The following is a 19,531-nucleotide window of genomic DNA, read 5'->3' as shown; positions in this document are numbered from 1 at the left end:
TCCTGAATGCAGAACTGCCTTCTGCCAAAGCCAGTCAGACCTCAGGACTGGAATCCTAACCAGACAGCTGCCCTCAGCTTCCTTCCTGGACCCCACTCGCCTTCTTGGAGAATTGGTAATAATAATAGAAACCCATCCAAAGCCACAAACTTGTTGTTTGGCGTTGTGTATGTATTTGTTTTTCTGTATCCTTCTGTTAGCCAGGGAACATCTTTGATGAGCCTTTCAGTAAGTGCTTCTGGTGACACTAAAGTGCGGCCCAACCCTTCTCAGTGTTTACAGGGAAGCTCTCCCAGGCTCAGCTATAATTAGAGGTCAATTAAATTAGAACCCCGTAGTGATGTTCTTGGAAGGCCTCCAGGCTGCTGCTTTCCTCAGGAGAGCCTTGGCCTGACTCAGGGTAAACCCATCTCTTCTACCCACCATCCTAAAGCAAAGGTAAGGTTGTCAGCCAAAATGCTGGTTCCTAAGTTCCCTGTTGGCCTTCGTTTGCACCTTACCCTCCCCATCTGGTGAGAATGCAGGTCCAGCTTCCCTCTGCCTCCCATCCTCCTTGCTCCCTGTTAGGAGGAAAGCACCCAAGATTTCAGCAAGGGGTGGTTGGGTGCTCTAATCTCACCTTGGTCCATTTAGTATTTTTCAAACGTAAATGTGGTACTGAATTGCAAGACAGTGTGCTAGAAAGGATAAAACGGCAGCTTTTGTATCTCTTCAAGAAATTCCTGAAACCTAAACCTTCCCCAAAGGCCACCGAATGTTACTCACCAGGTAGGAGACCCATCCAAGGTAACTGTGCCAACAAAGGGGAAGTCCTAGCACAGATCTGGGCCCCTGGGACATCCTTCCCCAGCCGGTCCTCTGAGCAATCAGAGATGCGCTTCTTCCCAAAGGAAATGTCTTTATTACCTTTTCTCTGGATCACAAACTTTCTTCATACTCTTCTAAATCATTCCGACAATAGGAACTGTATAAAAAGGGAATGTTCCCCATAACCTCAGTTAGTCACCCCCACCCTATTTCACTTCCTGCCAAAATATCTTTGTGGAAAGTCTCGTGGATATCATGCCAACCTGCTTCTAGGCATACAGACACTTTGACAAATGGAGACCCAGGCTGCTCTGTGTGACTTCTCCCTGAAGTGCCCCTGCCCCGTGTTCCGGTGGAGTTTTTGTTAGTTGTAATGATAAATAAGCAAGACAGCTAAAGCTCCGCTTGATTTTACCCAACTTCTTCTTATGGGAAGTGTGGGTGCTTTCTTTCTGCTCCTGGCAGGGGACAGGAGAGAGGGGAGTTGGGGCAGGACAGAGGGGGTGCGGACAGGACAGGCCTGGGCGGGGACAGTAGAACCATGTGCTTCCTGGAAAGCTGGCAGGAGCTGAGAGGCAAATGGACGCAAAGCTCTTCAGATCTGTCCCTGCTGACCCCTCACTATGTATGTGTTGGGTGCTTCTCCTAAATGCGCATTCTCTCCCACCAGATCTCACTGAGCAAGGTGTGGCGTCCTGGCGGGGGTGGTGGAGAGCTTTAGCAAAGAGTGTCTGTACACTCAAGGAGTTTACTTCTCCTTAGCACCCCCCACCCTGCCAACCCACTAACTGACCCCTGGCTTTCCCACCCGTGGCCCTTCCCCAACTCCTGACTTACACGGCCCTCCCTCTTTCTCAAACTGAACTTCCTTATGTCCAATAAATAATCTTTTGGTGGCGTTTCTCCCTAATGCCTTTAGGATCTTGTATTATAAAGACAAAGTTCAGGGCTTTCCTCCTAAAAAAATAAAATAAAATAATGGATTTCCCATTTATCGGTCTCCTGCTTTGAGCTCCTGTACATTCATTTTTTGTGTGTGGTATTTGGGGGTTGGCTCACCAAGAACAAGAGGATCCACAGGTGAAAGGTCAATCTGACTCAAGATCTGAGTCATCAGTTGACTCTGAAGGTTCCTCACACAACCCGGCTGCTAGAAGGTAGCTCGCTGTTTTGTCACTAATTGATCCCCAGTGTCAAAGCAAGATAACAGTGACCCAGTGTGTGGCAACTGAGGGATTTAGGCGCTCGCAGAAGCACATTATCTCTCATGTGAGAGATATCTTGCATTATAACCGAGTTCCTAGGAAGAACTGCTTTGAGTTGGAAACACAGGTCTCCCATTCTGACAGTGGAAAAGTGAAAAAATAACACCTCCTCCTTCAAAACAGTTCATTAACTTAGTAGTTGGGGAAAGCATCTGAATTGCCTGGGATGTAGCCATCCTCTGTCCCTTAGCTGTGTGACCTTAGGCAAGTCACTCACCTCTCTGGGCTTCAGTTGTCTCAACTGTAAAGTTAAGTGGTTGGACTCATGAGTCTCTCAGTCACTTTGACAGAAGGCACATTTTCACTAAGAGGAGGAGGAACCTTACGGAGAACCTTATGGGAGAGCGGGAAGTGAGGTGATGGGCATGAGCTGGATTCTGGTTCCTGGCATTATCTGCAGCGCTGCTCTGGAGCCAGGGGATCAGCACCCATGCCAGCGTTCTTCAGACTCTCCCAGCAGAGAAACAGTTGGTCACTGCCCAGCTTCAGCAGTGGTCCTCAGCGTGTCCTGGTCCCTCCTCTCTGGAGCTCTTTCAAGGGATGAGGTGACGCTGGGAGGACAGTGGATGGAGTCAGTCCAAGGCCCCGGGGCTCAGCTTAAATCTGCCTTTTCTTTTAGGATGCATCCGTTCCCCATGCCGCTTGCTGGGAGGTCCCCCATACCCAGTGGGATACAATGAAGGAACTTGGACCTGGGGTGGGGGCTGGGCCAGGACCAGTCAGTCCTGGAGCAGCCTCAGGCCCTGCAGGTGACACAGCTGCTCATGAAGTGTATCTTTCAGGTGAACCCACAGGAGAGGATGGCCCACGTGGGAGACTGCAAACGGATACCCTGGCTCCCTGTCCTGGTGGTAAGTAGGTCAGAGAACCTGCCCGCACTGCACCCTTGGCCCACAGAGCGCCCGTGGAGGCCTTGGTGGCCGTTCCAGTGGGAGCTCCCATCCAGGCTGTGTCCTCTACCAGCCACACGCCCTTGGCTCAGTTGGTTGGCCTCTTAAGCCTCAGTTTACATGGTTGTAAATTGGCAACAACGATAAGAGCACGTCCTTCATTGCGTTCTTCTAACGGTACAAAAAGATAATACCTGCAAAGCACTGAACAGTGCCCAGGGTTCAAATTAGACTTCCCTGGTTGGTGGTTCCCTTTATAGGGTTTCATGGATAAAATGTCCTTCAATGCATATTTATGTTGTGCCATACACAACCCAGTGCCTGTGTGACAAGCCATGCCTGTGGGCCACACAGCTGAGAAACATCCAGGCCTCCACCACAGGGCTGCTGTTCAGGGGAAAAGAAAAGGCACCACGTGACTGAAAGACCTTCTGTTCTAGAGGCTCAGGAGCGGGCCTGCCTCATCCATGCCTTTGGAGAGAATTGAAGAAAGATTTTATGGGCGAAGAGAATTTGGATCAGGCCTCAAAGATGGGATCAGGTGGAGAGGGAGAAGCAGGAGTGAGGCCAGCCTATGGAAGCAGAGTGGACTGCACGTTTATTAGTAGCTAAAGTTCCTGGGGGGGTGGGGGGTGGCACCAAATGAGCATTAACTGATTGAGCAGGGTCCACATCTCCAGGCTCCTTCCTCACTCAGCTTTGGGGGCTGTCTGGGCACTGACCCCGAGTAACTACGTGTGTCTTCAAGGAGGTATGAAGGCCAAATGACCCCTTTTCTTGTGGCAGGTGTCTCTGATGTGTTCGGCCAGAGCAGAATACTCTAACTGCGGCGAGAATGAGTACTACAATCAGACCACGGGGCTGTGCCATGAGTGTCCCCAGTGTGGGCCAGGGGAGGAGCCCTACCTGGTAAGGCCCCCTGCCTGGCCGCCAGACCACAGACCCCAGGGCTTGGTGAGCTCTCCCTCCTTCATGGGCCGTCATCACCGTACCTTGTGTTGTTCTGCATGTGGTCCCCAAGCTAAATAAATGCCCAGTGCACCCGGCGTGCTCATGTGTCGGATGAACCCAAAGACCACAGGTCTGGTCATGGCAGCTGTGGCCAGTGTACTCACCCGTATCCTCTGTCCTCTCCCTTGGCCAGTCCTGTGGCTATGGCACCAAGGATGAGGACTATGGCTGCGTCCCCTGCCCAGCGGAGAAGTTTTCCAAAGGAGGCTACCAGATATGCAGGCGCCACAAAGACTGCGAAGGCTTCTTCCGGGCCACCGTGCTGACACCAGGGGACATGGAGAATGACGCTGAGTGTGGGCCTTGTCTCCCTGGGTAAGCATGGGGCGCTGCTAAAGCGCATCCCAGGATGCCTTCTGCAGAAAGCACTAAATATCCCATTGGTGAGGACTCCTGGGAACATGAGCAACTGGGGTACAGTGTAACGTCACTCCTGCCATTTGTCCCATTCTACAAGGGGCAACTTGGCAGAGAGGAGGGCATGTGTCTGGAATCAGGAAACATGGTATCTGGCACGGCGAGTCCCGCCACCTTTCATGAACAAGCAGCCTAGGCTCAGCTACTGTGTCCTTTAAGAGGACATCGGTCCTAATAATATCTTCTGATTACCCAAATCAAACAAATGTGTTGAATACTTACCATGAGATAACACATGTGGAATGCTATGTAGAAAAAACTAAAATTACATACTAAAGTTTTCTTTTTAGTATTCTGGGGAAAGAAACTGAGAATAAAAGCCATTGATAGGAATACTTGAATCATATGGTGCCATAATTCCACCACAGTTCTGTGATGTAGCAAAAGTCTTCCTTGAAAAGCAAAGTGAAAATGCAATTAGCCTGAAAGACAGAAAGATAAATTCTTCTTTTACACAGGCAGGACACATCGAGTTCTACTTAAAGCAAGGCACGTACAGCCTTGACACCCAGGGAACACCACGCTGTGGCCGTTGCTGCTACCTCCCTCTTGTGGCCACACTACCTGATGCTTGAAGGTCTATACCATCCCAAAGCCGGGGTGAAGGCTACAGCGTGGTAGAGAGGAGACAGAGGTGGTAGAGATGGTGGTGCTGGTGGTGACGATGATGGAGGTTGTAATACAGGGGTAGTGGATATGAGGGTGATGATGTAGGTGGTGATGGAGGTGGAGGTGGGAGTGCTAATGTGGCGATGACAGAGGTAGTGGATATGATGGTGATGATGTAGGTGGTGACGGTAGAGGTGCCAATAGAGGTCATGACGGCCACAGCGTTTTGACTAGTTCACTACACTTTACAACCCGCTTGTGCACATGTTAGCTCACTGTGTTGAATTAAGAGGAGGAAGAAAATAAGAAGGATATACCCAAATGAGAACATTGGGCGTTAGTCTATGAGAAAAAGGAAGTACACAAAAGTCAGAGAGTCCCACCAATTTAGGAATAGATTGAAAGTAAATAAGTCTTTAAAATGAGGAGCTATTTTTAAACTCGCAGAAATTCACCTTAGTTCAAATTTTGTACTGAGAGCATTTTCTTGGCTTCCACCACCCTCTCTCTTCTTGTGATGGCCCATCCCTACCTTCAGTCTCCCTAGTTTTCTGTCTTCAGGTCAGCCCTGCCTCCTGAGCTACAGACCTACATATCCAAATATGTGCTGGACAACTCCGTGTCAATGTCCTTGACACAGAGTATGATTATTCAAAAATATTTTTCAAATGAATAAAGAAAACAGGGGAAGCTTATTGCAGAAACTTTTCTTGCAATATGCAAACAAGTAGGTAGCTATACCCAGGGAATGTATTAAACTATTCTCTTAGAAAATACGATAAAAATAAAAGTTCTCTAACTGAGCAATCTTTTTTAAATAAATGTTTAATTTTTCAGTTACAGTTGGCATACAGTATTATATTAGTTTCAGGTGTACGACATAGAGATTAGACATTTATATACCTCACAAAGTGATCACCCTGATAAATCTCGTACCCATCTGACCATACATAGTTATTACAATAACTTGTCATGGTGGAGTTTATATGCTATTCTTCATTCTGAGCTAGACAGGAGTGGGGAGTTTAGCTTCTTCCATCTGACAGACTTCCATCAACGTGAAGCTGGGTGTCCATTTAGGGATCTGTGCCTTTCTAAAGAGTACTGGGTCCTTTGTCTTTCTGCAAAGACTACTTTCCTAGTCTTTGATCTTTATTTTGACCTTTCCCTAGCTTTGTTTGTTTGTTCTGTTTTTCTTCAAGTGTTGATTATGGTGAGTAGCCCAAGACAAGACTCAGTTTAAATATAATCTTCTATGTTGAAATCGACTTCCACCAAGTCAATAGGTATATACTTGTAGATTTTCTCCCAAAGATTCCCTTTTCTCAGGGTTCCTAAGCTTGTAGGGATGCCTCTGAGCCATGGGATTCTCCCTTTGTCCTCCACAAAGTTGGCATGTAGAACCAACCACTGCGTCCTTTGCCCCAGTCCTCCAACCATTCTAGAACGACTTATTTGAAGGGAGTGGACGTGGTGTGGGAGCCAGCCAGCAGGAGCTTCTCCAATGGGTAACATGATGCCCTGGGGGAGGTTATGAAATCTTACCTCTTCTCTCTTCCTCTTCTCATGTTTTGTTCCCTCGTCCTCCCACACAAGCCTTTCTCAACAGGAAAGCCACAGGTACTGCTCATTGTTCAGTCAGTGTCTCAGCCATACACTGATACACAGCAGAGATGGCAAATACTAAAGAGAGAGCGCTTGCCAAACCACAAGGGGGGAGCAGGCCCAGGCAACCTGTGGCATTAGAAATACAAATAGGAGGCAGTGTGCATCCGCAGCCTGGGGACCACAGGGACTCAGGAATGAAAACAGCCTTTCATGGAGCTGATAGCATCAACCTGCCCAAACTCCTTATAATCCTCCTTTGTGACATAGCATGAGAGCTTCATTTTGTTCTCAAAAGCTATGACATGTAACAGGAAGCGGTAGGCCTTTGGGGGTCCTACCCTGAGAAAGGATTGTGCTCATTAGGGCCCCTATGAAGCGGTTGGGGGACAGGAGATAAAGTAGGGGCTTTCTATTTCAGTGCCCTTGGGGTTGGGAGTGATTTATTTGAAAAGTCATATCACAGCACAGAGCCAAACTGGAAACTGACTCTACATTTTCACATCCGTGGAGCAATGAGAGCTCATACTGGGACACGTGTTGAGATGATGTCTCCTGCCCAATATCCTTCACTCACTCAGTGAGTGCTCCAGGCCGCACCTCATCCTGAGTGCTGAAGCTAAAGTGTGAAAGAAGCTGATCTCATGGAGCAGGGAGGGAATTACTCAAGATTTCCCAGCTGAAAAGACCCTGTTAAGAGTACAGGTGCTGGCTTCCCCACTAATTCTACAGATGGTCATCCCTATCTTTTGAAGCCTTCTTGAGGCAGCGAGCTCATGACCATTCCATTGTCAAACTTCTTTCTCGGACCAAGAAAATTGTCTTCATTACCACAGAACAGTGACCACGCTGGCACCTACCTATAGAACAGGGTTATATACTGCTTTGGTCCCACAGCTTATCCTTTCTGGCTAGAAATTCTCTGCAGGTATAAAGAAGAATGACACAGGCTACTCAATGTGCATACCCACTGCCTCTTTTAGATCATCTGGAATAAAATCTGGCTGAATCTCACAGACTCCTGTGAGCTGCATGCATGGGTTTGAACCATGGCTGGGCCAGAGCCAGCAATGCTCAGGGGCCAGGGGCATTTTGCACCCATCCCTCTTCCCTCTCTACAGAGTTACCTCACAGGAGGAGGCCATCTGGAGAGTGGGTCCCACACCATTGATGGGTAGGTGACTTCCAGATTCAACCTGAGCTTCGTACCTGTTCATCCATCTACGTATTAGATATGCTGGCCTGGATGCCATAACCACCTCAAATTCCACGTATATCTCCTCCATCTTCCCTTCACCTCCCCACCAAAATTCCTCTTCCTCCTATATTCCACATCTTAGCAAATGGCATCACTATTCACACAGATGGCCAAGGAAGACATCCGAGAGTCCTCTTCAAAATCTCCTTCCCCATATTCCACATGCACTCAGTCTACAACTCCAGTCACTGCTATCTTCCAACAAGTCTTCAAATTCTTTTTTTAATATGAACTTCAAACAGCAGTGTGTATTTTTTTCTTTTCTTTTTAGATATAATTGGGGAAGGGGAACAGGACTTTATTGGGGAACCGTGTGTACTTCCGGGACTTTTTTCCAAGTCAACTTGTTGTCCTTTCAATCTTAGTTGTGGAGGGCGCAGCTCAGCTCCAGGTCCAGTTGCCATTGCTAGTTGCAGGGGGCGCAGCCCACCATCCCTTGTGGGAGTCGAATCAGCAACCTTGTGGTTGAGAGGACGCGCTCCAACCAACTGAGCCATCTGGGAGCTCAGCGGCAGCTCAGCTCAAGGTGCTGTGTTCAATCTTAGTTGCAGGGGGCAGAGCCCACCAACCCTTGCGGGACTGAAGAAGTTGACAGGCAACCTTGTGGCTGAGAGCCCACTGGCCCATGTGGGAATTGAACCGGCAGCCTTTGGAGTTAGGAGCACGGAGCTCTAACTGCCTGAGCTACCGGGCCGGCCCCAAGTTCTCAAATTTTTCTTCCCCTCCAACTTCCAGTGCTTCCACCTAGCCCGGGTCCTCACGACTTCCCACCTCATCCCTGGTCCTTGGGCTCCCGAGTATTCCCTACTCTGCTTATTTTCCTCACTGCTGCCATTAGGATCATTCTAAGGTATAACCTGGTTGTGTCCTATACCAGCTTATATGGGATGTTAACTAAGATGGGCTTAGTTGTGGTTCTGCTTTTAGAAAAGGGAGGAAAGATGCACAAAACACCCCCAGGGCTTCTGTCAGTCTCAGCACTTTGAATTTCTATGGAGAAAAATTTAGTCTCCTTCATTTATTTTCCAATCAACACTTTCCTAGAACCTTCCCTCCTCAGTACCTAGTACAAGGAACTAGGAATATAGGTGTGAACAGGTCTGGCCCTGAGGGACTCCCAGGCCAGGAAGAGACAGTCACAACCTGGAGGAGGAAGCACTGGCATGGAGGTGAGAACAGGAGCAACTCACAGTGTTGTCAACAGAAGGTCACCGCCACCAATCTAATGCCCACAGAAGTCCCCAGTCTGGGTGTGGTGAAAGGAGAAAGTTTATTCAGGAAAAGAGTTTGCAAACCAGGGAGATGCAGTCTCTAGTAGAAACCGAAGGTGTATTCCACTAAGACAAAGGGGAGGTCACTTTTTATAGAGCAAGTCCCCACACTGGCCTCTGATTGGTCCATTTTTATGCAAATGAGAAATCCAAATTTACACAGTCTGGTTCAAATAACACTGTACTGATTGGTTGGCTTCCTGCGTTCTGGTTGGTTGTTACTGAGCCACTCTGATTAGTTAGTATAGTTGCAAATGAGAATATAGCTTCATAGTTTTGATTGGATGGGGCAGGCCTCAGCCCATTGGTCAAAATATGAAACCAGTAATTCCTTTATAAGGGTTGATTCAGCTGGCAGGAGCACAGTGCAGGGGGCTGAAGCTTCAGTCTGTACTTTTTCCCTGAAATGCAATGTGCGTGAAAGACCTCTGTTAGCAATGGCTGCTGCACTCAGGTTATGAATTTGTGCTCAGTTAACCACAAGCAGTCCTTCTTGGCAGATGTATTTCTTCTTGGGGTTCACAGTGGCCTGGAGTCTGTCACCTTCGTGGGGCCACATGCAGATACACACCCCCTCCTGGGAGCAGATGCACTGTGGGCCCCGGTATCACTCCCGTCCTGCTTCCCAAGCACAGATGGCTTCTGTGTGGTGGTAGAACGTGTGTTTGAAAGAGGCTTTTTCCAGAAGGCTTAACTGTGAAACTGGCTCTTATGGCTTCTCTGAGGGGTGTTTTGAGATTGGTTAATTAATGTTTATAAGATACACAGAGATCTGAAGGTAAAAGGCTCTGAGGAAGGGCTGGTAATTATGATCATAGTGTTACTGGTAATGGTCCAGCTCGTGGCAGCTAGAGTCCGAAGACCCTCCCAGCACGTCTGCACTATGCTGCCGTCAGTGGGGGTTTGGATGTATATGGCTAATAGAAAAAACTTTAAAAACACCAAAAAAAAATCCAATAGCTGAGGGGTTTTTCATCTTTTGAAATTGCAATAAGGGAGAACATTGGCATCCACTCACTTTATTTAATTGATTTCTCACACTGCGATAAATGGCTCCATGATGACAGTTGAATGTGTGTTTATAGAAAATGGGCACACACCGAGAGAAGTGCCAACATCTGCAGGCGGAGAGGAATGTGAGCTGTGAGCCCGGGAGGGGAGGACCAGGAGGTGCAGGTTTGGGGGGCGGAGGTCCAGGAAGTGGCATGGCCTGCAGAGAACTCTGACTCGCAGAGGCAGAGCTCTGGGGGTAGCGCGTTCCGAGAGCCAGCTTGGTGATGGGGCTGGCATATTGACGTCAGGAAGCTCAAGAGACATAACGGAACATTGTTGAGGGGGGAGTTAAGGCACTTCAGGCAGCCTTACTGCGAGTGATTTGTCCTTTTCTTTAAGTGTGTGTAAGCCCGGTGTGAACTTACAGAGGTGCCTTCAGTTAAGTGCTTCCTGAGGAGGAAGCAAATACATTTCGGTTATGAGCTGGTTGTACCTCAGGCTCTCTAAGGCCCTCTGCGTGCACCTCTCTAGACATTGCTGTAGCCACGCTTTGCCGGCCAGCTCCACTCAATCTTGGTCAGCAGGAGGGACCTCCTTTACTGGCAGGTCCCAGGAATAGAGACATCTGCCAGTAATCCCACCAGACTACAGGCTGTGAGATGCGCTCTCTGTGGTAGGGTCCTCCTCCTCCAAAGGTGCCTGGCACTCTGGCTGGCAAGACACCCAGAGAGCTAAACAGGGTGTTCACATGGTGGACAAGCAGATATTTCGGGTGATGATTTTGATGAAGGTGGCAGTGATGGGATACACACACTAAACAAATTCATCAGTGAAAGATACCAAAAAGTGGGGGAGATTTTAAAAAGACCCAAACTGGCCCAATAAAGGAAAAAGAATATTCCATTTTAAGATCAGCTGAAAACTCCCAAGGAAACTCTGTGATGAAAATGGTTCAGCAGGGTTCCTGATTCCTCCAGTGTCTGTCTCAGACCTGACTTGGACTTTGCTTTGGTTGTGGGCATGCCAAGTGGCCAGCACTTGCTTGTGGTAACACCCATCTCACCTGTCTGCTTTGTCTTGTCTTACCCTCCCTGTAGCTACTACATGTTGGAAAACAGACCCAGGAATATCTACGGCATGGTCTGCTACTCCTGCCTCCTGGCGCCCCCCAACACCAAGGAATGTGAGTGCACTCTGTCCTTTCGTCAGAACGGTACTGGTTCTCCATTCACGTCTTTCATTACACTGGGTGGGAGGCAGAAGCCGGTCATGGCATCTAGACAAGTTAACTGCAGGGAAGACACACATGAAAATGCTCCCATGCCTAACCAATCAGGCAGCAGGACCGTGAAGGAGGTTTGCTGTAGCTGAACCATGAGTCAGAGAATCACATCAGTCACCTTGAAAAAGAAACCTTCAACAAGTCACGTAACCTCTATGAGCCTAAGTTTTCTCATCTGTAATTTGGGGATACTGAAATCTGAATTATCCATCTCATGGCGATTGTTGGAAAAAACAATGAGATCACAGATGCCAAGGTATTTTCAAAGTACTACAAAGCTCGAAACAATTGTTAGTTCTCATACATATTTTTTTTTAAATAAAGGATGGCCTCCTGGATGAGGCTAAGGGAAATATAAGGAGTGATAAAAATTAATGAAATAGATTCTACAAACCACTATAAACAATGAGTCTCACAAATTTAGAATCTTGCCTTGGGCTGTTTCTTTTCTATTCTCATTTGGAATGACTTTCACGGCCTGTTTATGAGGAAGGGCCAGGAACCTCTGCTCCCAAGAATGTACTGTGTGGTCTCTTGCGTCTGTGGTCTGGAGAAGCACTGGTTCTCAAGGCAGGATGGGTGGGCAGCGGGAGGAGACTGGAGGTCTGGTCCTTGGACCACAGCTCCGCTCCCACTCTAGGGCAGAAGAGGTGTCCACACTGGAACGCTGCCTCTCCTGAGTCTCCATAAGGCCCTGCCCACACCATTTTCTCACAATAGTTTACCTAGGAGAATAGAAGAAGGGCCTCCCTCTTGAGAGCCCTAGGAGGAAGGCAAGGAGAGCAAAAAGAGGGAAGCGTGACCTCCCCCTCACCCTTAGGTTCAGCTGGAGGAGATGCTCTGGGTGGATGGAGCAGAGGCCATTCCCTCCCTTCCAAACTGCTTAAGTAGAGGAGCCTGGCAATCTTGGATTTGCAAGTCTTTAAAGCTGAGCAGTGCTACTGAGCCAAATGCTAATTAATTCACAAGTTAGAGGAGCCCCCAGGGCTCCAGGCTGCCTGCAGAATTGTGGTGAACTCAGCTGCCATTGCTGACAAGTCTTCCCCACCAGATAGTTCTGGGATGAAGTCCTCACCTGGGAAGATGTCAGACACTCACCACCTGTTTAGAAAAAGCTCTTTGCCTATGGAACCTGGAAAACAAGCAACTCTTCCTCCTGGGGCCCTTTTGTTTGAAAGCTGAAGCACAAAGTGTGTCCTTGTCAATGCCTGGGGCTTGCAAAGCCCCCCCCACACACACACACACAGTTGTGGAGACTTTGAAAATGAGTGCATCCCCCTCCCCAAGTCCCAGCCCTTAATTGCTTAACTGAAAGGCCCAGTAAAGCCTCCTAGGGGTTCGCAGAATCTAGCCCTGAAGGAGGCCAGCAAAGAACCAGGGAGCAAGAACCAGGGAGCAAGAACCAGGGAGCAAGTCCCCAAACCTCTCTTTGCCCATCTGGGAAATGGGGAAATGCAGCCAGCTAGGCCTTGTGGGGTGACATGGTGAATGGAGCCATGCCTGGATCAGAGTCTCAAGTGTGGACATGAAAGTTGCTCTCTCCACCTCTGGGGTCTGCACTTTCCCCTGCACTGGTTCTCCATCCAGAGAGCTTTTACCCAGGGCCCCCGCTGAGAAATCAGCAAACAGGGCTAGTAGGACTGGTTACGATCACAGCCTCCATGAAGACACCAAGGCCCAAACTCACAGGGTTGCCATCAGCAGCCCCATCCCAACAAAACCTAGTGGTGAGCCCTCATCAGTCAGGACCCCAACTCACCAAATGGCTGCCCAGGCCCCACCGGGCTCTCCTTCCCAAGCCCACAGTCACTGAGAGCGCCTTTGCCTTCACCTGAGAAGCTTGCTTTGGTATGGTTTTGATGTGATTTACCGGGGCCTCTCTATGCAAAGCTAATGCTCTTGATACTGGAGTCAATGGATCATGGGTGACACAACCCACAAAGAGAACTTGACATGGACCCCAGGGAAAGCCTGGGACACAGGCACACACCATTGAGGGCTGGCGGGACCAAGGGTGCCAGCTGTACAGGAGTGAGCCCAGGGCTGCACAGTCTGAACCAGCGCCTGGGGACTCGCCGCCCTCATGGGTACAATGCCATTACTCTTTCATCCTTAAAGAAATAAGGCTGTGATTCACATAAGAGCCCCGACGGCTGTAGTCACCCAGGGCTGGGTCGCCCCTGAGTTGTCAGGTCCAGGGGACTGAGAATATAGGATAACAGGTCCCCAGGGGCTGCCAGGACCTCACTGACAGCCCTGATATGAGTTATGGGCCCTGCTCTCGAACTTCACTGCCTGAGTTTAAATTCCTGAGTAACTTAGACGAGTCATCTAACCTCTCAGAGCCTCAGTTTCCTCACCTGCCAACCATTTGCTGTTGTGTGGCTGGAATGAGCTGCACCTGCAGAAGCGGCTTTCGTGTGGTTAGTGTGTCATGGCCCATCCACATACCCTCAGGATGGGCCGCTCAGTTATTGTTAAATGGAACAACGTCATTCTAGTCTCCAGGACCACGGAGCACTATGAGAGAAGCCAGACGATGGCCACCCGTTACCACTGGTCCTGCCTTTGGGTGGATGGTCATCTTCATGCAAACAGATAACGTGTAGAGCTTAGGGTGGACCCTGGTATTCAGGGACTGTGAAATGCCATGTAAGCCATAAAGCCTCCCTCAGTTTCTTTTTTCTCTCCTGTATAATTGAGAAAATAATATCCTCTCAGTGTACTAAAAAGGTTGTCACATATGTGTACAAAATACTTTGAAAATTGAAAGCACGAAGCAAGTGTAAATGACAATTCTTCCATAAACCACAGGAAGCAGGTAGCAGGTATCGCCCCACAGGTAGCAGGATCGCCCCAGGGTACTCAAGAGCTTTGAAACCGGGCCTCTTTCTCTCCGGCTTATGGTTTGCCCATCAGGAAAGCTTCAGGCCTTTCTTCTAGATGCTAAGGCTGCAGTGAACAAGCACAGCCAACCCCGCCCCCTGTACCATCATTGTTTGTGTCCTGGCAAATCAACATTAGATGGAAGTGAGAGGAGAAGCCCTTCAGTTATTTTTCAGTGACATCAAAGAGCACGATTTACTTGGTGCAACCAAAGCTTTCTGCATGTGCCTGTGGGCTGCCTCAAAAAGAAATCCGTATTGTAATGGCAAAGAGGTGGCATGGTGTAACAGAAGAAGAAAGGGCGTGGCATCAGATTTGGGGTTTATTAGAGTTTCTATTCTTGGGAAAGTTACCTAACTTTGTACCTTAGTTTTCCCATCTGTGAAATGGGTATATCCATCTCATAAGATTGTTGGGAGGTGGAGATGATGTGTCCGTGTGTATGAAGAGCCCACTCCAGTGAGCAGGCAGCAGATGGTAAAGCTTCAGCCTAGCAGGCGATCACCACCCAGGCCTCCCAGAGCCTGTGCAGCTCCACCTTACACAGCTGACCTCCTGTCACCTCACAAAGCTCATCTGGGACACGGTGAGCAAGAATCCTTTCCTCACAGAGCGCTAGAGAGACCCATCGTTGTTCCCTTGTTGTCTCGTTGTTGTTATCACTCATCAGTAACTATGGCCCCAGAGTCAAGTCCAGGATGGACTCGCCTTCTGGAGAATTCCACTGTCACCAGGAGTGCTGTGGCACATTTCTCTTTAGATGTCATTGTGTGATACCCAACAGCGATATAACTCCCGTGTGAAGCCTTGGCTTCCCCAAATGCCAATTTCCAGCTGTTTCCAATGTAGTGTTCCTCAAACTTGAATGTGCACACCCATTACCGGGGTCCTGTCAAGAAACAGAATCTGAGGCAGCAGGTGTGAGTTGGGTTCCAAGACTGCCTTTCTAGCAAGCTCCCGGGAGCCCCACTGTCACAGCCAGGTTCTAAAGGCTCTGCCCGCTGTTCCAGGGTCTGCCACTAGGGGGACACTGAGCCAATGCAACAGCCTCAGGCAGCCCTGATGACAGCTGTAAGAATCAACCGATCATTCCTAAACACCCAAGCTGTTTGTCCTATGGAGAGAATGCCAGCCATTTCTAATACATGCAGGCACATTTGTAAATTGTGTGGATTAACAAACCTCAAAAGCCCCCGTAAATCCTATCATCACATTGAATAGAGGTATAACTACATTAAGCCATATGCTTACAGTTCTCAGAGTCCTCCCAGGGAAGGTGAGCGTCCTCCCCAGAAAGCTCAGACCAGCCTGTGCTTACTCACCAGAGTCATGCTGCCTCAAACTCAGACTCCACTTTCTTTCATTTTAATGGAGTCTTTGTGTGGAAATTTCTGCCTATTTTCTGGGACTACAGTTTCCACAAAACTTCTCTTCCCCCTATTATAAAATACCACATCTTTGCTTATCCAAAACTGGTGTCATGCGGGGTCTCTGGTCCTGCTCTCTGTGGGTGGACACAGAACACAGTGAGGCCAAAAAGGAACACCCATGGAGCCATGGATGGGGGTTCATACCTCTATATTCTCGCTGGCAGCTGGGTTGGAGACACAGGAAGCAGGAGCCACACGATTCACAATCTGTCGTCCACTTCTCTGCCAACCAACCGCCCCACTTGCTAGCTGCAATCCGCCATCCGTTTCTCTACCAACCAAGCAATCCCAGCGCAGCCGCAGCAGTTACATTAGTGGCCAATGGCTAACCGGCAACAGCTGATGGCCACCCAGCCACAGCGGATGGCCATCTGCTAACCGAACCAGCACTTTTCCACGTGAGGCCAAGAGCCTAGAAACTGCTCTCTGGGACTCTGTCCCCACACTGGACTCCCAATGGAAGCATTATGGATCAGAGCTTGACCATCCAACAGAAACAACATTGAGAAACATTTCCATCAATGATCCATTCTAAGGAGGCCAAGTGAACTGGAATGACAGAGCACGTGTTGGAACAAAGGGAAAACTCCCAGAAGCCAAATCTTTTTATTAGTGCTGAGTTAATTTTCATTAGACCAGAGCAGAGCCTGGAACAGGATAACGTGCTATGCCAGGTCCTCGGGGCCATGGCATGCTGTAGTGGGGGCACCTGCCCACAGAGGTAGACCTCTTGTCATGCAGCCTTCCTGCCCACTCTCCCTCTGACCCTCGGACGTGCTCAGGACACAGCAGCCCAGGCTGTTCAGCTGACACCAGCTGGAGCTCACTTGGGGGACAAAGGCTGGTAAATCAGGGTAGAGGCGCAGCCCATCTTGACACCTGAAGGAGGGCAGGCGGGCACCCACCAGCGGCAGGGACCTGAGCATCCGTGACTCGCATACACGTTGTCTGGTGAAGTCAGGTGTCACCAGCCCTGCCAGTCGGGGGCACAGGCATTTCATAAGTCTGTGTGCTGCTAGACTGCTCTCATTGTCGTCCCTCTCTAGACCACAGGCCTGGATGTATGCATATTTGTGTCCCCAACCCCTATCTCTGTCACCCAGCCTCAGCCAGGAGGCCCCAGTAGAAAGGGACAAGAGACCAAGGTGACAAATGTACACAAATAGAGCCCACAGGTAGTCTTTTCCTGACTACATAGCTTTATCTCCCTGGAGCCCCTTACCAAACAGATAAGTTTCGTTTTCAACGTCCTATCTGCTTTTAAAAAGGAAATCAGAAAAAAAAAGGAAATCAGGCTGGAAGCTATGCCTCATGTTGCTTTGTTCACTTCATTGGATGAAGTCTGACAGGCTGCTTCCTGGCATGATGCAAACAGGGCTAAAAAATCTGAAGTCCATCTTCTCATTCTGGGGTTTTCAAAGCGAACCTGCCTGGTATGTGAGCCGTGAAAGGCAGAGGCTCCAGCTCCGTCGCTTGACAGTGAGCAGCTGCCAGAGACAGGCGCCTCCCCCAGAGAGAGCACACCTCCACCAGCACCTCCCTGCTAGGCCTCTGGCTCTGAGGCCAGGTAAGAAGGCCAATTAATTCAACCTCATTTAAATCTCTTCTCAATTGTGAGATTTATCATAAGTTTGGGGGTAGAGGGAGCTATTTATCCTCCAAAAAAGCAAAGAAATGCCTCTAAGATCTGGATACCAACAGGGTGGTTTTCAGGGCACAGCAGGTTTGGGAAGGCCCAGGGGAGGAAAAAAGAAGAGCCACACCCTCCAGCTGTCATCAGCGACTTTGCTTCTCCAACCACCCACCAAGTCCTACACCCCACTTCTCTGCTTCCTGCCCTTTCAATGGCCAGCCATTACAGAAAGAAGGAGCGAGGCCCCAGGACACAGCTGGGAGCCTGGGGCATCAGTGAGTCCCCCTCTGTTCCAAACAGGTCACCTCTGTTCCAAGCAGGGCAGCCCATGCTGGCCTGTTGCCGCAGTGCCCCTTATACCTCTCAATACCCCTTCCTCTCTTGGTAGAAGAGCTAAGAATTCATCCCAATAACAGCAGTTGAGAAAAAAGAAAAGAAGTGGGAACCACGGAGCTTATCATGCCCTGCAGAAGGAAAGGACTGCCCCATCCATCATGTGGGTGGCACCCACACCCATGTCTGAGGCAACGCCGCCAGGGACAGCAACCAGGCAAGGGGGCAGAGGCCACTGTAAGTGAAATCCCTGGTCTCCAAAAGTGGCAAATCCCCAGGGGAGAGATGCCCATCTTCTGAATCAAATCACAGCTCTGACTCAGTCGGGTGTTTTAAATGACATGGGAAATTGGTCTCCGTACGGGCTGGAAGGACAGCAGGATGGCGCCAGTAACACATGCCCTCACCTTGCCAACAGGCATCCTTGGGCTCACCAGAGCCAGCCCTGTCCAGGGTACTGAGGAGGGCATTCCTGACAGTCACGTTTGCCCTCAAAGGAGGGCCTGCATGTTTACCCCTCAGCCTAGGATCATATTTCTTATGCACCCGACAGTTTAATTTCCTGCCAACCTGAGCAACGGGCCGACTCTGAAACGTGGCACCTAATAGAAATGCGTAATTACACCAGGAGCCAATCCTCAGCCTGTCGCTCTTCCCTCCCAAACCACCACTCTGTTTTATTTGTAGAGTTCTCTATTTGTTTTCAAAGGTGTGAGGATCAGAAGTTTCTGGCCCTGCTCTCCTGTGACCTTCTCTATGTACTAGACACAGATGTGTGGATAATTCAGTAGGACTTTCTTTGCCCAGTTGGCTTGACCACTGTCTCCTGGGTTGCCCCAAGTTCTGTGCAGGTGGATTTAGAAATACCACACTTGAGTAGGTGGCTGAGTTTCTCCTGAGCACTTCCTTTTAAAGAACACATCCCTGTTTCTCACGGAAGCCTTGCTGACCAGGGTCCACGCATTGGAGCCAGTCTTCCTGGCTGGGCTGCTGGGAGGACAGACGTGTTGATTTCAGGGATGCTACTTACTTGTCCTTATTCAGGGCACACCCACTTCCTCAATTCCTGCAGAACTGGTAGAGACAAAAGCAAGGCAGGAGGAAACTTACTTGAAACATGATCATTTTTCTTAACTGCAAAACCAAGTCCGGCCTAAAGGAAGGTCGGCCATCATCTTTTCTGTGGCAGAATATTTGTGTCTGTTTTAACTGAACAATTTAGTAATTTGACTAATCACAAAATTAGCTTCCATTTCATCCCTGCTAAGTAACTCTTTTCACACAGAAGGGAAGTTTTATGAATCACAGTTTTAAGGGAAGACTAACCTCATGCTTGCTCTTAAAGTTTGGTCGTAACTGTTTTTAAAATGTATAGGAAAAATCCTAAGGAAAATACGCCAAAATGTCAACTTTAGACAGTGAGGCTCTGGGTGATTTCTTTTACTTCTTTCTTGTGTTCTGATTTTTTCTAGGTTTTTTTATAATGAGCATATGTTATTTTTGTAATTTGTGTACCAAATTATTTTACTTTTAGGGAAAGTATTAAAAATACACTCCTGTTTTATGTAATTGAATTACTTATTATTTCCCCCTATAATACTCGTATGTACATATACGGTTCTCATTTTTATAGACTTTATCTCCATTCATAGGAAAAATGAGTTGGAGAGGCTTGCAAAGCCCCCAGACCCTGCTGCTTACTTTGAGCAGAGTTATCTTTCAGTGTGTCTTACTTCAAGAACTATAACCCCTGAGAGGTCAGAATGCATTTGGGGGATTATAAGCACTCTAGGAAAGGAGGCTGTTTCCCTCTCCTAGCTCGCCCCACTCTAGCCCACTCA

General features: G+C 48.8%; 1 protein-coding gene across 1 annotated transcript in view; it reads left to right on the top strand.

Moving 5' to 3' along the window:
* The window catches only part of EDAR (ectodysplasin A receptor), a 91,881-nt gene that overhangs the window by 55,687 nt on the left and 16,663 nt on the right, over window positions 1-19,531 (top strand). Inside the window, exons 2-5 of the mRNA XM_081068825.1 lie at window positions 2,855-2,923; window positions 3,749-3,871; window positions 4,107-4,288; window positions 11,224-11,309. Of these exons, the coding sequence (XP_080924951.1) occupies window positions 2,873-2,923; window positions 3,749-3,871; window positions 4,107-4,288; window positions 11,224-11,309 (442 nt within the window). The 5' untranslated portion in view covers window positions 2,855-2,872. The remainder of the gene's footprint in view (window positions 1-2,854; window positions 2,924-3,748; window positions 3,872-4,106; window positions 4,289-11,223; window positions 11,310-19,531) is intronic.

This window comes from Rhinolophus hipposideros, assembly GCF_964194185.1.
Source record: "Rhinolophus hipposideros genome assembly, chromosome: 12".
Classification (NCBI taxonomy): domain Eukaryota; kingdom Metazoa; phylum Chordata; class Mammalia; order Chiroptera; family Rhinolophidae; genus Rhinolophus; species Rhinolophus hipposideros.
The sequence above is the reverse complement of the archived record's forward strand: the minus strand, read 5'-3'. Positions and strand labels throughout refer to the sequence as shown.